Source organism: Gobio gobio (assembly GCF_949357685.1).
Source record: "Gobio gobio genome assembly, chromosome: 4".
In the NCBI taxonomy this organism is placed as follows: Eukaryota; Metazoa; Chordata; class Actinopteri; order Cypriniformes; family Gobionidae; genus Gobio; species Gobio gobio.
The window spans coordinates 54047804-54064035 of record NC_137100.1 but is presented as its reverse complement, the minus strand read 5'-3'; the positions used below and the strand labels follow the sequence as shown (position 1 = coordinate 54064035).

At 38.4% G+C, this 16232-nt stretch overlaps 1 protein-coding gene across 14 annotated transcripts in view; it reads left to right on the top strand.

Annotated features, from left to right (window-relative positions):
- The first annotated feature begins 2350 nt into the window (after window positions 1-2350).
- fbrsl1 (fibrosin-like 1) overlaps window positions 2351-16232 on the top strand; it is a 403049-nt gene continuing 389167 nt past the window's right edge. For all 14 annotated transcript variants that reach the window (XM_079815590.1, XM_079815586.1, XM_079815583.1 and 11 more), the window contains exon 1: window positions 2351-3580. In XM_079815590.1, the coding sequence (XP_079671716.1) occupies window positions 3308-3580 (273 nt within the window). In that variant the 5' untranslated portion in view covers window positions 2351-3307. The remainder of the gene's footprint in view (window positions 3581-16232) is intronic.

Below are 16232 nucleotides of genomic sequence, written 5' to 3'. Positions count from 1 at the left end.
ATAGATAGATAGATAGATAGATAGATAGATAGATAGATAGATAGATAGATAGTGTCATGAGACTGGACAAACCAACACGATGTGTTTCTGATAGCACTGCACATTATTGCAAGAGTGGGGTGTAAAATAAATCATTTATAAGTCTGGATGACTTGGATGATCTTGAAACTGTGTTAATGTGTGTGTGTGTGTATGTGTGTGTGTGTGTGTGTGTGTGTGTGTGTGTGTGTGTGTGTGTGTGTGTGTGTGTGTGTGTGTGTGTGTGTGTGTGTGTGTGTGTGTGTGTGTGTGTGTGTGTGTGTGTGTGTGTGTGTGTGTGTGTGTGTGTGTGTTCTCTAAAGGACAGATGCTGACTTGCTGCCTTAAGGCACCCTCACAGTGTCTAAGAGCCTGTAACTGCAGACAGAACGTTGAATTATTATATGGAAAAGTGAGCTAAGACCCAGACTGCAGAGGTGAAATAAAAACATACTTTGACCTGTTGTCACGCAGTTTATGTTTCCGGGGATGCATGACATCATCATGTGCACTTAAATGCAGGTTTACAAGAAGTGCCTGAGAATGAACAATCGGCACTAATTGAGATGGCAGTAAATGACAAAGAATTGTACTGACAAGCGTCTGATTTCTTTCAGGTACGCTTATTCTGTGACAACATTTCTGCTATATACATACATTTTATATTTATACTTTGGAGCAATATGCATGATTAAAACTAATACAATTAACCCATCTGGCTTATTAATGAGCCACCTGCCATTTAAGTGTAAATAATTAATTGGGGATGCCTTATTTTTGTTTTATTAATGAATTGATTTGTCTGCAATTTTGCCCCTGTTTAAGTTACGTATTTGCACTTTATTTCATTCATATACAACAACTGAACCGAAAGTAATGGATTCCCCTGAATAACTCAGCGGTGATTGTGGGCACTTTAGTGAGTCCAAAGACCACGGTTAGCTCCTGCTGTTATAGTAATGCCTTCCCTAAGGACTTTATGTGGCGAATGTGGCATGAAGTGTCTCATGAGTTTCCTCCCTTGAGCTTTGTGTCCACAAATCTAAACTGGGCATGTCAATGTGATGAATGAGTTGTGTACAAACTCACAGTTAATCAGAACTTACTGGTCTTAAAATAGTTGAATGACAAAAAGAAAAAAGAAAAAAAGCCTCAGTTGTGCAAACACTAAAGCAACATGAATCATGACGTTAGACATATTGAACTGATGGATGGACGGATGGAGGGACGGACGGGCGGGCGGGCAGACAGACGGGTGGGCAGACAGACAGACAGACAGACAGACAGACAGACAGACAGACAGACAGACAGACAGACAGACAGACAGACAGACAGACAGACAGACAGACAGATAGATAGATAGATAGATAGATAGATAGATAGATAGATATAGATAGATAGATAGATAGATAGATAGATAGATAGATAGATAGATAGATAGATAGATAGATAGATAGATAGATAGATAGATAGATAGATAGATAGATAGATAGATAGATAGATAGATAGATAGATAGATATACAGACAGACAGACAGACAGACAGGTGATAGATAGATAGATAGATAGATAGATAGATAGATAGATAGATAGATAGATAGATAGATAGATAGATAGATAGATAGATAGATAGATAGATAGATAGATAGATAGATAGATAGATAGATAGATAGATAGATAGATAGATAGATAGATGATAGATAGATAGATAGATAGTCACAGACAGACAGACAGACAGACAGACAGATAGATAGGTGACAGACAGACAGACAGACAGACAGACAGACAGACAGACAGACAGACAGACAGATAGATAGATAGATAGACAGACAGACAGACAGACAGACAGACAGACAGACAGACAGACAGACAGACAGACAGACAGACAGACAGACAGACAGATAGATAGATAGATAGATAGATAGATAGATAGATAGATAGATAGATAGATAGATAGATAGATAGATAGATAGATAGATAGATAGATAGATAGATAGATAGATAGATAGATAGATAGATAGATAGATAGATAGATAGATAGATAGATGCTCTGATCCTCAAATGAGGTGATTTTAAAAGTTTCATTTGAATGCCTCATGCAACTAGGTTGAAGGTTATTAGACTCCAACAGTGGACAGAACACTTGAGGCAGATGATGCACAGGCTCTCTCTTCTACAATGGGAGAGGGTTTCCACTACTGAGGATCGGTGTGGGCTTTTGAAAGAGCCTGCACTGCACAGATGCGCATTTGGCCGCTGACAGCTCGCTAACTGCGCGTCTCTCCACCCGCTGACAGGCGCACGTCACAGACGACAAACACCCTGCAAATTACATGCCACGAAAGAATAAGTTCATCGGAGTAATATAATAAACCAGCTCACTTCCTCTGGCAATCGCAGAAGTGGCGGAAGTACGTCAGTTTGCTAGACTCCGAGCATTTACACTTCGCAGTGCGATTTCTGACGAGCTAGAACAGAGAGACGAGGAGATGTGAATCATCCGCTGTCTCTTTAAAGCCACTTAGCGAAGCTTCACGTATTCCGACAAACACGCCGACGTCGGTCTTTCCCTTCAGCCGCAGCGCGCGCGGGCAGCGTTCAGGAATGGACGCGTTCAACTTACTCTCTGCTGGATAACGAACTCTTTTCCTGTTTGGATATGATTTGCTTTTGGCGGATTGTGTGCTGAAGAAGGATCTTTGGGGGATATAACAGCGTTTTCAGCCTGACGCGGACCGTGTTGTCTCGGATGGTTTCGTGGCGTCTCTTCACGCCGAAACTTGGCGAGACAATAAGTTCCTATTCTTAAATTGTTTGACAAACACGCGGATGCCTATTTATTGTGTTTCTGGCACAGTGGGTCATGAATCGGGTGAAGATTAAAGCAGGGCCAGCGTCATGAATCCAGCGCGCGGTCTGCAGTATTTACACTCTGATGTTGTTGTATACCGTTGCAACAAAGTTGCCGTGCGCGTGGAATTCACGCTGCTGTAATTAAACAGCCATTTTGCACCTGTTTAAATGAAGCAAGGCGTTTCGATACTGTGACGCTGTTGTTTGGATTATATCGGCTACACGCCTCAACCTGCATGGATCACATTTGTTTGTTTATCACACTACGGAGCTTAACATCCAAGGTCACACTGTAAATTGTTTACAGGCTTCAGTATATACATGGGTGTGTTTTATTGATTGTGTGGAATCGGCTGGTTTTTACGTGATCGAGTGTCATTTTTCTCTTTTTTGTTTTTTACGGGGGGGCGGGGGGAGGACATCGCACCGATTTTAAAATGGAAGGGAAAGTGAAGCAGAGTCGCAGATCCCGTTCGCAGCGCGAGAGGGGACGGAAACGGGAGGCACGCGCCGGGGAAGCCCGCAATCGAAGCCCCTCGTCTGGTTCCGAACGGGAGCGAAGTCCCGGTAAAAACGCACCGCCACGCTCGACATCCTCGAGCAGAACCCCGCGACCCCCCCGGAGGAAGAGACGCGAGTCTAGTTCTCAGGAGGAGGATATTATTGATGGATTTGCTATTGCCAGTTTCGTCAGTTTGGACCGCCTCGAGGTAAGAACCAGTTTAAATATTCTGAACACGTCCGAGCGTCTACGGCCGCGCCGACGGTTCAAGTTTTCTGTTCTTTATACGACTGTGTGGACAGAGGAGATGACATAACCGCTTCTGAGGGTGCTATAGTACAGGTGTTTGGTGTTGTCAGTGTCGCATTCCAGAAGTTCCGTTTGCCAGTGAGCGTTTGTGATGACAGAACACAGTGAATAGTAGCCTACCCATAGTGACGCAACAGAGGTCACGGCTTGTGATGTCTCGCGCTGTCACTCTTGCAGAAGCGTGTCAGTGTTTGACAGGTCACATCGAGGAAAACAGTGAATCATTTTGAAGCTTCTATTTGAATGACAAGAGATACAATATCAACTTGAGTTTGTCATCTGTTAAAGTGGGCTGCTGAAATGATTCATGACATCGGGAAGTTGTGGTTTTTATGGTTTTAAGGGGCTTTGTATGTATAGAGGAGCATTTATTGCACTTATATCTTCACGTGCAGTTCCTATCATGACTGTTACTGTTGCTATGACAAATACTGTTGTCTGAGATGATAAAGTTTAGTTGTTCCAAGTTCTTAAATGTATTTGCACCTGAGTACATATTCATGACTCAAAATGTGCTCATATCAATGTTTTTTTTGGGGGGTTGCACATTTGACCTGTGCATTATTTTCCCCTTACAAGTTCAAAATATGTTATATATATTTTTTTTTAATTTAATGACCTTGACACAGCTATGAGGGACTAAGAGTCCATAATTTCTGTTTCCCCCCCTCCTTCCTTCCTTCCTTGTTTATTGCCATACTGACTTTAATCTAGCTTGTGGCTGTCAAACGTTTTCAAATATTAACAATATCTAAAAGCAAACTAGCTACAGTTTTTTTTACAATGTTCAGACAGTTACTGCCTAGGGAATTTAAAATTTTCATTCATAAATTGTAAGCAAGTTAATCATAGAAGGTGTATTCTACCTATTTTGTATGAATTCCATTTTAAAAGATTTTTTTTACGATTCTGAGTGACCACATCATTGACCCATATGTAGATTCAAAACCAGCAGAACCATTATGTCTCAAGGTTTGCTTAAACGAAGTACTGTAATACACTGAATGTGGGCTGTATTTTGTGTGTTTGTATGCGAGTTTGTGTTCATTGATTCACCAAGTGGTGTGTTTGAATGCAAGTGAATTAACAATAGCTTTGCATAGGTGTTGTGCAAACAGACTTGACGGAGAATTGTATAGCTGAAGTGGTTGGTTATTGGATTGCAAGTGTGAGTACATTCATGACAAATGACAGTGGCCTAACGTGACCAGTGTACTGTAAAACAGGGCTCAGTCACATGAACAAACAGAGATCTACTTCTACATCGACTATGAAAACAGTTGTCACAGTGCCTCTTGAGATCAAGTGATTTATTGAATTTGTTACGTTATATAAAAAGCCGGTTTGTGTTCATTTAAACATTAACATGATAAATGAGTGGTAATTATCTTCTCTTCTTTGTATCGGTGTTAAGGCATTTGACCCTGATGAATCAACATTCCCTACCATGGTTTCTATTGGCTTGCTTACAGTTTCATAAACATGTTCACTTTTGACAACAAACAGTGAAGATCTGTGCCCCAGAGTCTACAGTTTTGTTAATTTGTTGTTTGTAGGCAGGCAGCACATCACTTTGTGTAAGTGTTAAGATGTTCTAGTTGGCATGATTCTTTTGAGAATCCACCCACATGCAGTGTAATTCAGGCCACTGCAGATAAACGCATCTTTCTTTTAACTTTTCCTCATGTTTTGCTTGTCTGATGAACTGTTAAGTGACTAGAGCTCTCCATCTGGCATAGGAAAAGGGATCCATCTGATGCATTTGTTTACTAAATGATTTACTTCAGAATCGGCTTCCCTGCGTGTGTGTGCGCGTGTGTGTTTGTGTGTGTGTGAGAGTTTTCAGGGATGATTTAAATGTCAGCTGTGGGATTTGATGCAGTGTGGTAACCTTTGAGGTGTGTTTTAGCAAAATTACATAATGCCTCTCAGCTCTTTAAGTCCTTCTGTGTAATGAAGTACTTAATTGATAAGAATGCTGCAGAATGCTCTCCATGAGAACGAAGAGGCTTGTGTGCGTGTGTATGGTTGTGCTGGATACAGGATCTTTATGGTTCCTATATATTTCTCTGGGTTTAATGTTACAAGTTGGAATTTTAGTTGCATCATTTTATGTGAACGTGAAGCGTTTCATTTGCCTGCCCGCTTTCTTATACATTGGATCTCTGCTTATTCTCACTAGCCGTGTTTCCATTACCCTTCAAAATATGCTCAATAGAAACACGTCAATTTCGCAAAAACTCCCATATATTGCAAAAAAATGTTTTTAGGCTCGCATGAGGTGGTTTTTCAGGCAATTTGAAAAGGAAAATTTCGCAAAACTACAATGGAAACAGTTTTTTTCCGCATTTACAGGTCACCTGGTGTACGTAGAAGTTGATCATTCTTTAAACATGACACAGACGAAGACGAGACATAGTTATTTATTAAGTTCATAAAAGACACGAGTTACAGGAATAATGGATTCTAAAAAACAAAGAAATTCCACCATTTTTCAATACCTTGAAGCAGATATGAGGAAGAAGCAACCAGAAACACCTGTGGCCGCTCCCAAGTGTAAGGGGCTTTCCTTGCCATTAATGCTTGGATAACATTCCTACGTCTCCTTCGATTAAAAATAATGACTAGTGCGGTGGCTGTGACTGTGGAATGAGTTTTTAGTCGCATAACATTGGAAACGCGTCATTTTTATTCAAAATATCAACAACAAAAAAACGCAAATCTGTAATGGAAACGCAGCTACTGTAACTATTAGTCTTTGACCTCAGTATAGGATGAAAAGACTAAGAAAAGGAAGGATAAAAATTATTAATAGAAACAAAGGCGATGCTGATGATGTCATAGTGGAAGCTCAGGAACTTTGGGAAGTGCCTTATTGAAGCATTGCACTGGAATGTGACATCTTCATGGTGATTTTAGTTCAAGGGAATGAGAATGATGATGCAGGACTGTTGTTCTTATGTTAGATGTTTTTGTAATTCGTATCACCTATACTTATCTTTCGTTTTTTTAAATACAAAAGAAAATCGCACCACCAGCTATTGTCCACACTTTCACACTAAAGGAGCCTAAGCTATTGATAACTGTTCTAAATATATTGAGTCTCAGACAGGAAGGTGGAGAGAAGTGGGGCGTAGTGATTATCATGTTTATCCCTCCGAGGGTGAGTGTGGAAGATGAAGAGGTCGAGAAACGTGAATGCTAATGAAAACTGTGACCTAAGATGGTGTTTAAAATATATAATTGAGGTCATGTAGTGTATCATTAGTATTTGTTTGACTTCCATGTTAGTCAACCCAATGTTCTGTGAAAGACTGTGAACAGTACGCAATAAACATTTTCAAGGCCGAGTTTGATTCACCTTATTTTCCACTTGTACTATTTTCCAGAAATTTAGTGTTGTTTTTTTTTCTTTCTCCATGAAGCACCCGCTGGCAGAGAAAGCTGTTCAGGGAAGACCAAAAAGAAAGACTAGCATTAGTGCTCCTCTGAAAATTGCAATAAAAATAATGGGGAAGAAATTGAGAAGAGTCATAAGTGGCTCATTAAGTAATAGAGTGTTTTCTATTTAAACAGGCAGACCTTATAGTCCAAGATTCTCATTCAATGAAAACTACTGTTAAACACTTGCACATTGAATTCAAGTTTATATTTTTCCGTTATGATTTATGAGCATATGAGTGAATTCTTTTTTTTCTTTTTTTTTTTTAGTCATGTAGTTCCCTTTTGACACCATGGAATTGTTTGCTATAAACTTGTTTCTGACTTGTTGGAGCCTGTTCTGACTTTTGTTTTCAGGGCTTATGGTTAGGAGTTGTGGTTGTGGTTTTCTCTCTGTTTCTGGGCGTTGATGAATCATTTCTCCAAACAAGTTTCAAATCATTATACGTCTAGATTTGTCGACTAGATATTTCAAACAAGGCCTGAATCTAATCAAAGGGATGACTTTAAGCTGCTTTATTTCATTGGCTTTTTTTTGTTCTGAGAGTATAGGTATCATTTGATTGCTGTATTTACTTATTTTTTTATACCAATATAACAATAAATATTAGTCAGATACATTGCCAAGTCAGATATTTGGCATTTTAAATGATCTGTATTGCCAGTTTTTCTGTTTGGCCAATAAGTGTAGGTGTTGATATTTAAAGTATTCATCTGTTTGATTTAAAGATTAATTGTTTCATCAAGTTAAAATGATATATTACTGAATGTTTCTGAAATAGAAAATTAATTGAATCATGTGTTATTTAAGGTGCCCTAGAATGAGTTGAAACAATATTTTAAATTGTTCTCTGATATCTACAGAGGGTATGTTATTTATTTACGGGCAAAAATTGTCAAGATACGACCCTAGAAATTGTCCCTACAATGAAATTGTCTGTTTTTGCCTTGTTTGGAAGGGTCATGAATATTAATGTTGAGTTCTGCTCTGATTGGCTGTTTCACTGTGCCGCTAATTTCAGTAGCTTCAGTACCAACAAACACATCATGACAATGGAGAGATTATGCATCCAACCTTATATGTTTAATCGTGTTTCTGACGAAGATTCTTTATTTTTTGAGGAACAGCAAATTGTTTTGAGATTGGAAATGGACGCTTCTGAGTGGTAAGTTTAGTCTTTATTTTCAGTAAGACCTGCAAAACGTAACGTCAGTACTATAACTTCAGCCTACATGTGAACTAGCATATAACATTAACTTTACATGTCAACTCATAACGTCAGCAGTCACAACTTTGTTTTTAGCATTGTACAAATATTTTAATTATTGTAATGTGTCACCGTATGATTTTACAATGATAGCTTCTTCACTTTGAGTCACAAACTCTAAACAGCGAACTGGGTAGCGCGTAAATATGTGGTTTGTACAGTACAGGTTTTTTTTTAACGAATTGACTAGATGCCTTGTCAAATGACTATCGTTTCAACTGAAGTGGTGGAGAAGGTGACGTTAGCTAGAAGGATCGAGTGAGCTATAAGCATCTAAACTAACGTAGTTAGCTCTACGGTTATGTGTTGTTGATGAAATCTTGGCTAAATTATAATTCTATCCCGACAAAAGCGTTTGCCATATGTATAAGGTTGTATTTTGTAGATTTGTATGACAACACTGGCAGGGAAAAAATATTAACCTTTGTCATTTGACATTTGTCAAACTGTTATGTATGCTACTTGAGTTTCCTACTGTACTAGCATCTTGAGTTGGATCTAATGTTGTCTCACAAAGAAACTTTCAATTTAATCAGAAATTGTTTAGACCGTCAATAAGTGGAAAAAATCACTACTTACTGCTTGCGGGAATATAGTTTGCCGCTTCTCCAGTATCAGACGCTGAGCGAAGCCTGCTTGATATTGTCCCAGCCAGGTTAGAAAAACTGTCCGTGGTGAAATGGGCAGAGCAAACGGACAACTTTGAATTAAATTGTCGCGGTATCCGGTTATAGATAAACATCAACCTGTTGACAGTTTTGTTCTGTGGGAAGGGTTTGCAAAGTCCTCACATCCCCTGCACAGCCTGGAACATAACATTGATTTCCATGATCTGCCATTTTTGCCATCCTCGCGTGATGCATGTTTATTCACAATACCTGCTGAACTTCCGATGATTTGGCTGTGCAGTTCCGCCTGGCACATGTGCTGGCATATGCAAATGTTGGGGATGTACATATTAATGATCCCGACTGTTGCGTAACAGTCGGTGTTATGTTGAGATTCGCCTATTTTTCCGTGGTGTTTTTCACAAACGAGATTTGCATATGAAGGAGGAAGCAGTGGTGTTTGAGACTCACTGTATGTGATGTCCATGAACTGAACTCTTGTTATTCAACTATATCAAGGTTAATTAAATTTTCCATTCTAGGGCACCTTTAATCTGTGAATTAAATATCATCATTAATATCATTAAAATCATCATAAATCGTCCATCGGCCACCCTGATCTCTAAAATATTGACATCGTCTATCAAAAAAATTCCATATTGGTCAACCATTAACAATAAACAGTAAAGAGCAGTGACATTTACCTACTTATAGTTTTCTGGAAAAAATTGTTCCCACAGGGAACATTTTTCAGCACAAACCATATTGTTCTATTGTTTTAAAACCATACGTTATATTGTCAAATAAGAAGCATATTAAAACCATTGTCATTGCTGTTGCTTTATTTAATATCGCCAGCAAAATCATTGCTGATTATATTGGCAATTCATGATATATTGTCTGACCCTTGTGTACATGCACATTATTGCTTCTTAGTTGGCACAGTCGTAATGAGAGTGTGTGTACTCTCATACGTTGAGTCTCCGTGTGTGTCTTAGAGCATGTTTTCTTTATAAATGACGCTTGCTGTGAAAGCAATTAGCGTAACAATTGTCGACAAGCTCCTGCTCTGAACGTGAGATGGCTTCCTCGGCTCCATGGGGAAAAGCCTTTATGGTCTGACTGATACTAACAATAATTGCTGAGAGTGCTATTCCCACATTGAAATAAGATATGGAGATGGGAGAGGTTCTCAGAGGCCTGTCTTCCTCTCTCACACACTACTTCTCTCCCGATTCCCCTCCCTTTGTATGCTTTAGTACATTTGCGGTTTGTTGATTGGTGTGAAATGAAAGGCTCATATGCCTGCGTAACCTTTAGATTTAACCTGGGTCTTGATTGGTCGAGCGTCAGCAGGAAAGGTCATCAGACTCATTGCAAAACGTTATTCTCTGGATATGATGGCTTATTGAAATATGTGCTCCAAATTTTAGTGGACAGGCTGGTTAATTTATGTTTACAGCTCATTTGCATGGGATGATGCCCTTTCTTTGTCTGTTCAGAATAACACGTGTTGCGTACACAAACGACACTTTGAATTAGCCAGCATCTGAATAATTAAACGGAAGTTGAGCAACCGCACTGCCCTTTCACCACAGCCACTTGCTGCTAATTCAGGAGGGGTCATCTTGATTGTTTGGCTAAATGTCAATTTATTAGAGCATGTACTAAAATGCCGGTATTATGCTATTTTTAAATGTCTTAATTTGTCTCCTACAATAGGTTTAAAGGGATGTAATTGTACACTCAACTATGCACTACATCAGGGATGGAAATTAACTTTTTTGTCCACCGGCCACTGTGGCTAGTGGATTTCAAAATCTACCAGCCACTCAAAGTTTTTACCAGCCACTTTCTTGGTTTTAACCGACAATGTATAACTGCATGTGAAAAATTAATACTACAAGCTCTACAATACTTAAGCAGTTTATATAATCTCAAGTCTCAATTAAATACTGACATTTTCTCTTTCTCTCTTATACACACACAAACCATGAACTGATATACATTCCATTAAATGAGTAGGGCAGATTAATGGATGTGGCATTTGGATGATTCGTGGTCTTTTATGGCTTCCAGTTTTAGGTTTTTAGTCCCAACAAAGAAAATATTAGTTTTGGCATCTTCTGAAGCGTGTTGACGACATACTAGGGTTGCCACCTTCAGTGTGGCAAAATAAGGGACACCCATTCACAATATAAAATATAACATTTTATATTATTTTACATTTGATTATTTAATTAATTTCTAAAGAACTCTTTAGTAGCCTATTTGGTACACTTTAAAGGGATAGTTCACCCAAAACTAAAACATTCTGTCATAATTTACTCTCCCTCATGATGTTCCAAACCTGTATGAGTTTCTTTGTTCTGCTGAACACTAAAGGAGATATTTTGAAGAAAGTTTGTACTCAGGCTGCTTTGGGGGCACCATTGACTTCCACAGTAACTTTCCAATGTGTTCAACATAAAGAAATGTATACATGTTTGGAACAACTTGAGGGTGAGTAAATGATGACAGAATGTTCATTTTTGGGTGAACTATCCCTTTAAGCAGTCATTCTGAACCAGTAATCACTGTTTTGACAATTCTGAAATTCAAAAATGTTAAATTTTGTATTAATTTACTTAAATTATGACTATATTATTATGTAATTATTTGTCCCATTTTTATCTAAATATTCTTTTAATAAATGTCAAACTTTATATGGCAGGATTATTTATTATGTATGATTAAAATGATACATAACATTAATTAGGCTATAATCTATTAATTAACCTGTCTAAAAATATATAATATTTACCTTACCTTTAGAAGCACGGATGTGTGTGTCACCGCTGCGGCTTTAAGCCAGTCAGTCTGAGACACTAAAATGCTTCTCTGCAAAGTGTGCTGTTGGCCTGAGGTTCATCACGAGTTACTGGACAGACCCATTGTTACCTTTTTTGATATTCAGCTCTATATCTGGAGATCCTCTTGCGTTCAAACGGTGGACGCGATGCGAGCTCGATGTTTTTAAAAAACCGCACACGTTTACAGCGCATGGTCTCGAGACTCTGCCGCTATGGCAACAAAGCCACTAAAACGCAACCACGCGCAAATTAACTTCTCTACTACTTATTGTGAATTTGATTTGTAATGCCACTTTTTTTTGAAGGTGTGCCTCCTCTAAAAGTGTCCGCCGTCCAGGTGAAACAGTCGGATATGCTATTTTTATTTACCCGCCACGGTGGCCGGTAGGTGAAGCGAGTCTACCCGCCATAACACAAAATCACCCGCATTTGGCTGGTGGCGGGTGCTAATTTCCATCCCTGCACTACATGTCAAGATTCGATGCAAATCGCGATACTGAACACACGATACGATACTATCGCAATATTTTAAGTCAAAATAAAGACGTTTTTAATTACTTTCAAATTAATATTATTAAGAAAAATATTATTACATAGTATACATGTCGTTGAATTTTTATATCTCGACATAATGTTGTATCGTTACACCCCTTGGTTTAAATGCATCCAAGGTCAAAAACAAGGTCATTTTCTCATAATCATCACAGTCATCACAGGTTCTGAAACAGTTCAATAAAGTATTCAGTCTCTCTAAATCCCTCCTTTCTGAGAGCCTACTCTGCTCTGATTGGTCGGGGTGCCCAGTCTGTTGTGATTGGGCTACCGGATAGTGCGTGTCGGAAACATCTGAAGTTCAGCTCCGGAGGCTTCTTCAGCACTTTTATACACTGTGATACGAACTGTAATGGTGGCGTCGATTTTACTGTATCAACTCAGGAGTTGCCATATTTGGAAGTGCATGCAAAGTGGATTTGCTTTCTCAGTGCAGAAAACATGTACAAAAAAAAAAAAACTCAACATGAACCAAACCAAACTCTTCCAGGCCTCAGCTACAACTACAGTGTTTGAGGGCGGATCAAAGTAGACTGGAGGAATTATGTTTTGTTCCAAACCTACTCAAATTTTATGGAATTTTGGCCGATATGATAACCGATAATTCTTTATTTTCGAAAGCCAATGACCGATTTATTAGCCGATAAATCTAAATCCAATTTGTCTCAGCTGAAGGAAATGATCCATTATTTATCAGATTTAATATATCTGGCAAATTTTCTTATCGGGCCGATAAAGATACCGATATGGTGGCCGATATATTGTGCATCCCTACTACATAGGTTGGAGTAGGAAGTAAGGCTGGAATTAATGATAACTTATTTTTAGGCAGTTTAGAATGGGTTTGTTCTTCATTTAGTGTGCTTATTTATCTTTTAAAGCCATATTACACACTACAAAAAAGGTACAATTCAAAAAAGCATCATGGGGCACTTTTAAAAAAACACACAGCAGCAGTAGTTTAAATGTACAGACTGCTTGAACGGTTGCAGCGGCGCAGATGCCAGCTCTTCTCTCTGTATTCTAGCTTACAGCTTAATGACTTCCTGCCAGGGCTAAAGTATGTGCTCACTTCATAAATCCCCCCCTATTTTCAGCCCTAACCTCCCCTCTCACGCACCGCTCCAGGTGCTGATGAAACCGTTCCCCTTCTGCATAATCATATTTCCTCTAGCATGAGCCAAAAACAGCCAGCGAGCCAGAGCTGCTTTTCACCGGAACTCTCCGCCGTATTCGTCCCTCGTGATTCCATGACTTTTAAGCGGTTAAGTGGGAGACTTAGATCCTGATTAGATACAGTTGGTATGCTTGTACAGAATTAGAAGTATGAACTGTGTCACAGCTTTCCAGAAAATTGACATTGATAAAACATGACCACATAAATGTCCTATAATAATTGTCTGACTTGATTGTAAAGGCTACAGATATTTTGAAAGGATTTATTAGGGTTACATTTTATTCCGATGGTCCACTTTAGACTTTCTTCTAAATATAAGTACTTTGCAACTACATGTGAACTAACTCTCAGAGTATTAGGAGACTGTTAGGTTAGGGTTAGGTGTTAAGGGTTCGGGTAAGTAGAATAAGTTGACATATAGTTGTAAAGTTATTTATTGGTAGTAGAAGGTCTAAAGTGGACCGTAAGTGTTACTTTTGTTATACATACTTTATATGTTAAATATATTAAATACATTAAAAACTGTTATATACACTATACTGTTATATACACTGCCGTACATTCACTGCCAGGTCTCGCAAAATGTCTTTATCAAACAAACACAATGATTCATCTCTCATCCACCCGCGATTGGTTATTTCTTTATTAACGTTACTTGGCCCGCCCGATCGATGAATATAACCGCGAACCGTACACACACACACACACACGAGCGCGCCCTTCAAATATCGAGTTGAGAATGAACAACGCACATCAAGACAGTAATGAACAAAGAACACCACAAATAAAGTATTCTCCAGCCTGTGACAGCGTGCTTAGGTATGTTCTATTAGACACGTACACATAATCCATAGATATCAAACAATCTGTAACAATGCAATACTATCACATATAAAAAAAAAATATATTTTTTACTCACATGAGTGTGTTGTTTCATTGTTCATGTAATCTCATCCTGTCTGCAAATCCAGTCTCTTGTTTACAAACGACTCCGTGGTTAAATGAACATACGTGCAATGTCTTCCCCACATGAGCTGGATATTCATTAAAAATAAAGTGTGTGTGTGTGTGTGTATATACATATATACATATACACATGCGAACATGTATATAATTTATATTTATACTAGGGATGCACGATATATCGGCAACATATCGTTATCGGCCGATAAATGATTATTTTTGATGTTATCGTTATCGGTCCAATAAGAAAATTTGACCGATATAGTCAAGCCGATAGATAATGTATTATTTCCTTCAGCTGAGACGGACGCGCTGTCTACCATGATGGGTTTGAATTGCTCTAAATATGTTTGGAATCACTTCGAAAAGGAAAATACAGTTATGTGCAACATGTGCAGCGCAAGTCTTCTATAATCTACATAAAATGATAATGAGAATAGAATAGGCTGTAAAAGAGCGTTGTGTTTCAGCGCGTTTGTTGAGGGAAGAGCGCGCCCACGGAGTTACAACTTGACGAGCACAGTCAAGTTCGCTTGTGCATTCACAGCCTTTTGTGCCATTGTAAGTTGTAATATTATATTTATTATTATTCTGTGTATGTAATATCATATAGGATGCGTTTGGTTAAGTTAATAAACGATGCAGTAAAGCACTTCATTGTACCGGTCTTTAGCTTCAGAGCGCGCCCACGGAGTTACACCTTCATGACGAGCACAGTCAAGTTTGCTTGTGCATTCACAGCCTTTTGTGCCATTGTAAGTTGTAATATTATATTTATTATTTTGTGTATATAATCCCATATAGTATGCGTTTGGTTGAGTTAATTAACGATGCAGTAAAGCACTTCATTGTACCGGCGCGCGCATTTCAAACAGAAATGCACAGCATTAATAACTACTGGGACTGTCCTATACATAACACTGCAATGAGAATATTTCTGTTATAAAACGTAGTGAATTCTCTGGGTTTAGTTGTTTTTCAGCCCGCTGTTGTGGGAAGCGTCAACAACGCATTCTGACCAGCACAGTCAAGTTCGCTTGTGCATTCGCGTCATTTTAAGCATATGTAAGTCGTAATATTACGTTTTTGTAGTATAAACATCTGATTAAAGTCATATAGGATGTGTTTCGTTAAGTCAATAACCCGCAGCGCTTCACTGTACCGGTGATCATCTTCAGCTTCAGCGCGCGCTCTCAAACAGGGGAAGAGCATCCACAGGAGTTATAACCCTTCACCTATGCGTGATTTTGTGCTAATATAAGTTGTAATATTATATTTATTTTGTATAAATATCTGATTGTTCTCATATATGATGCGTTTAGTTGTTAATTAAACTTCTAAGCGCTTCAGTTTATGGTTGTTCGTTCATTCTCTCCAGCTTCAGCGCGCTCTCAAACAGCAACATTATTCCTAATAGACTAGACTAATATTACAGATGTTTACTATTACAGTAATATTAAACATATTTTTTTTTTCAAAAACACAGAAGCATTATTTTTTATAATTAGCACTTTTATTGTTCTCGTATCATTTCCATCAACAATATGGTTTGATTAAAACCATTTCTTTATCGTCTGTGCGGAGGTTATTTCATGCACTTGCATTCTGATTCTTTATTATGCAGCCTAAGTAATGCTGTTCAATTACTTGTTTGCATTATTTAGGTATATTATTTGTATTTTTTAGACAA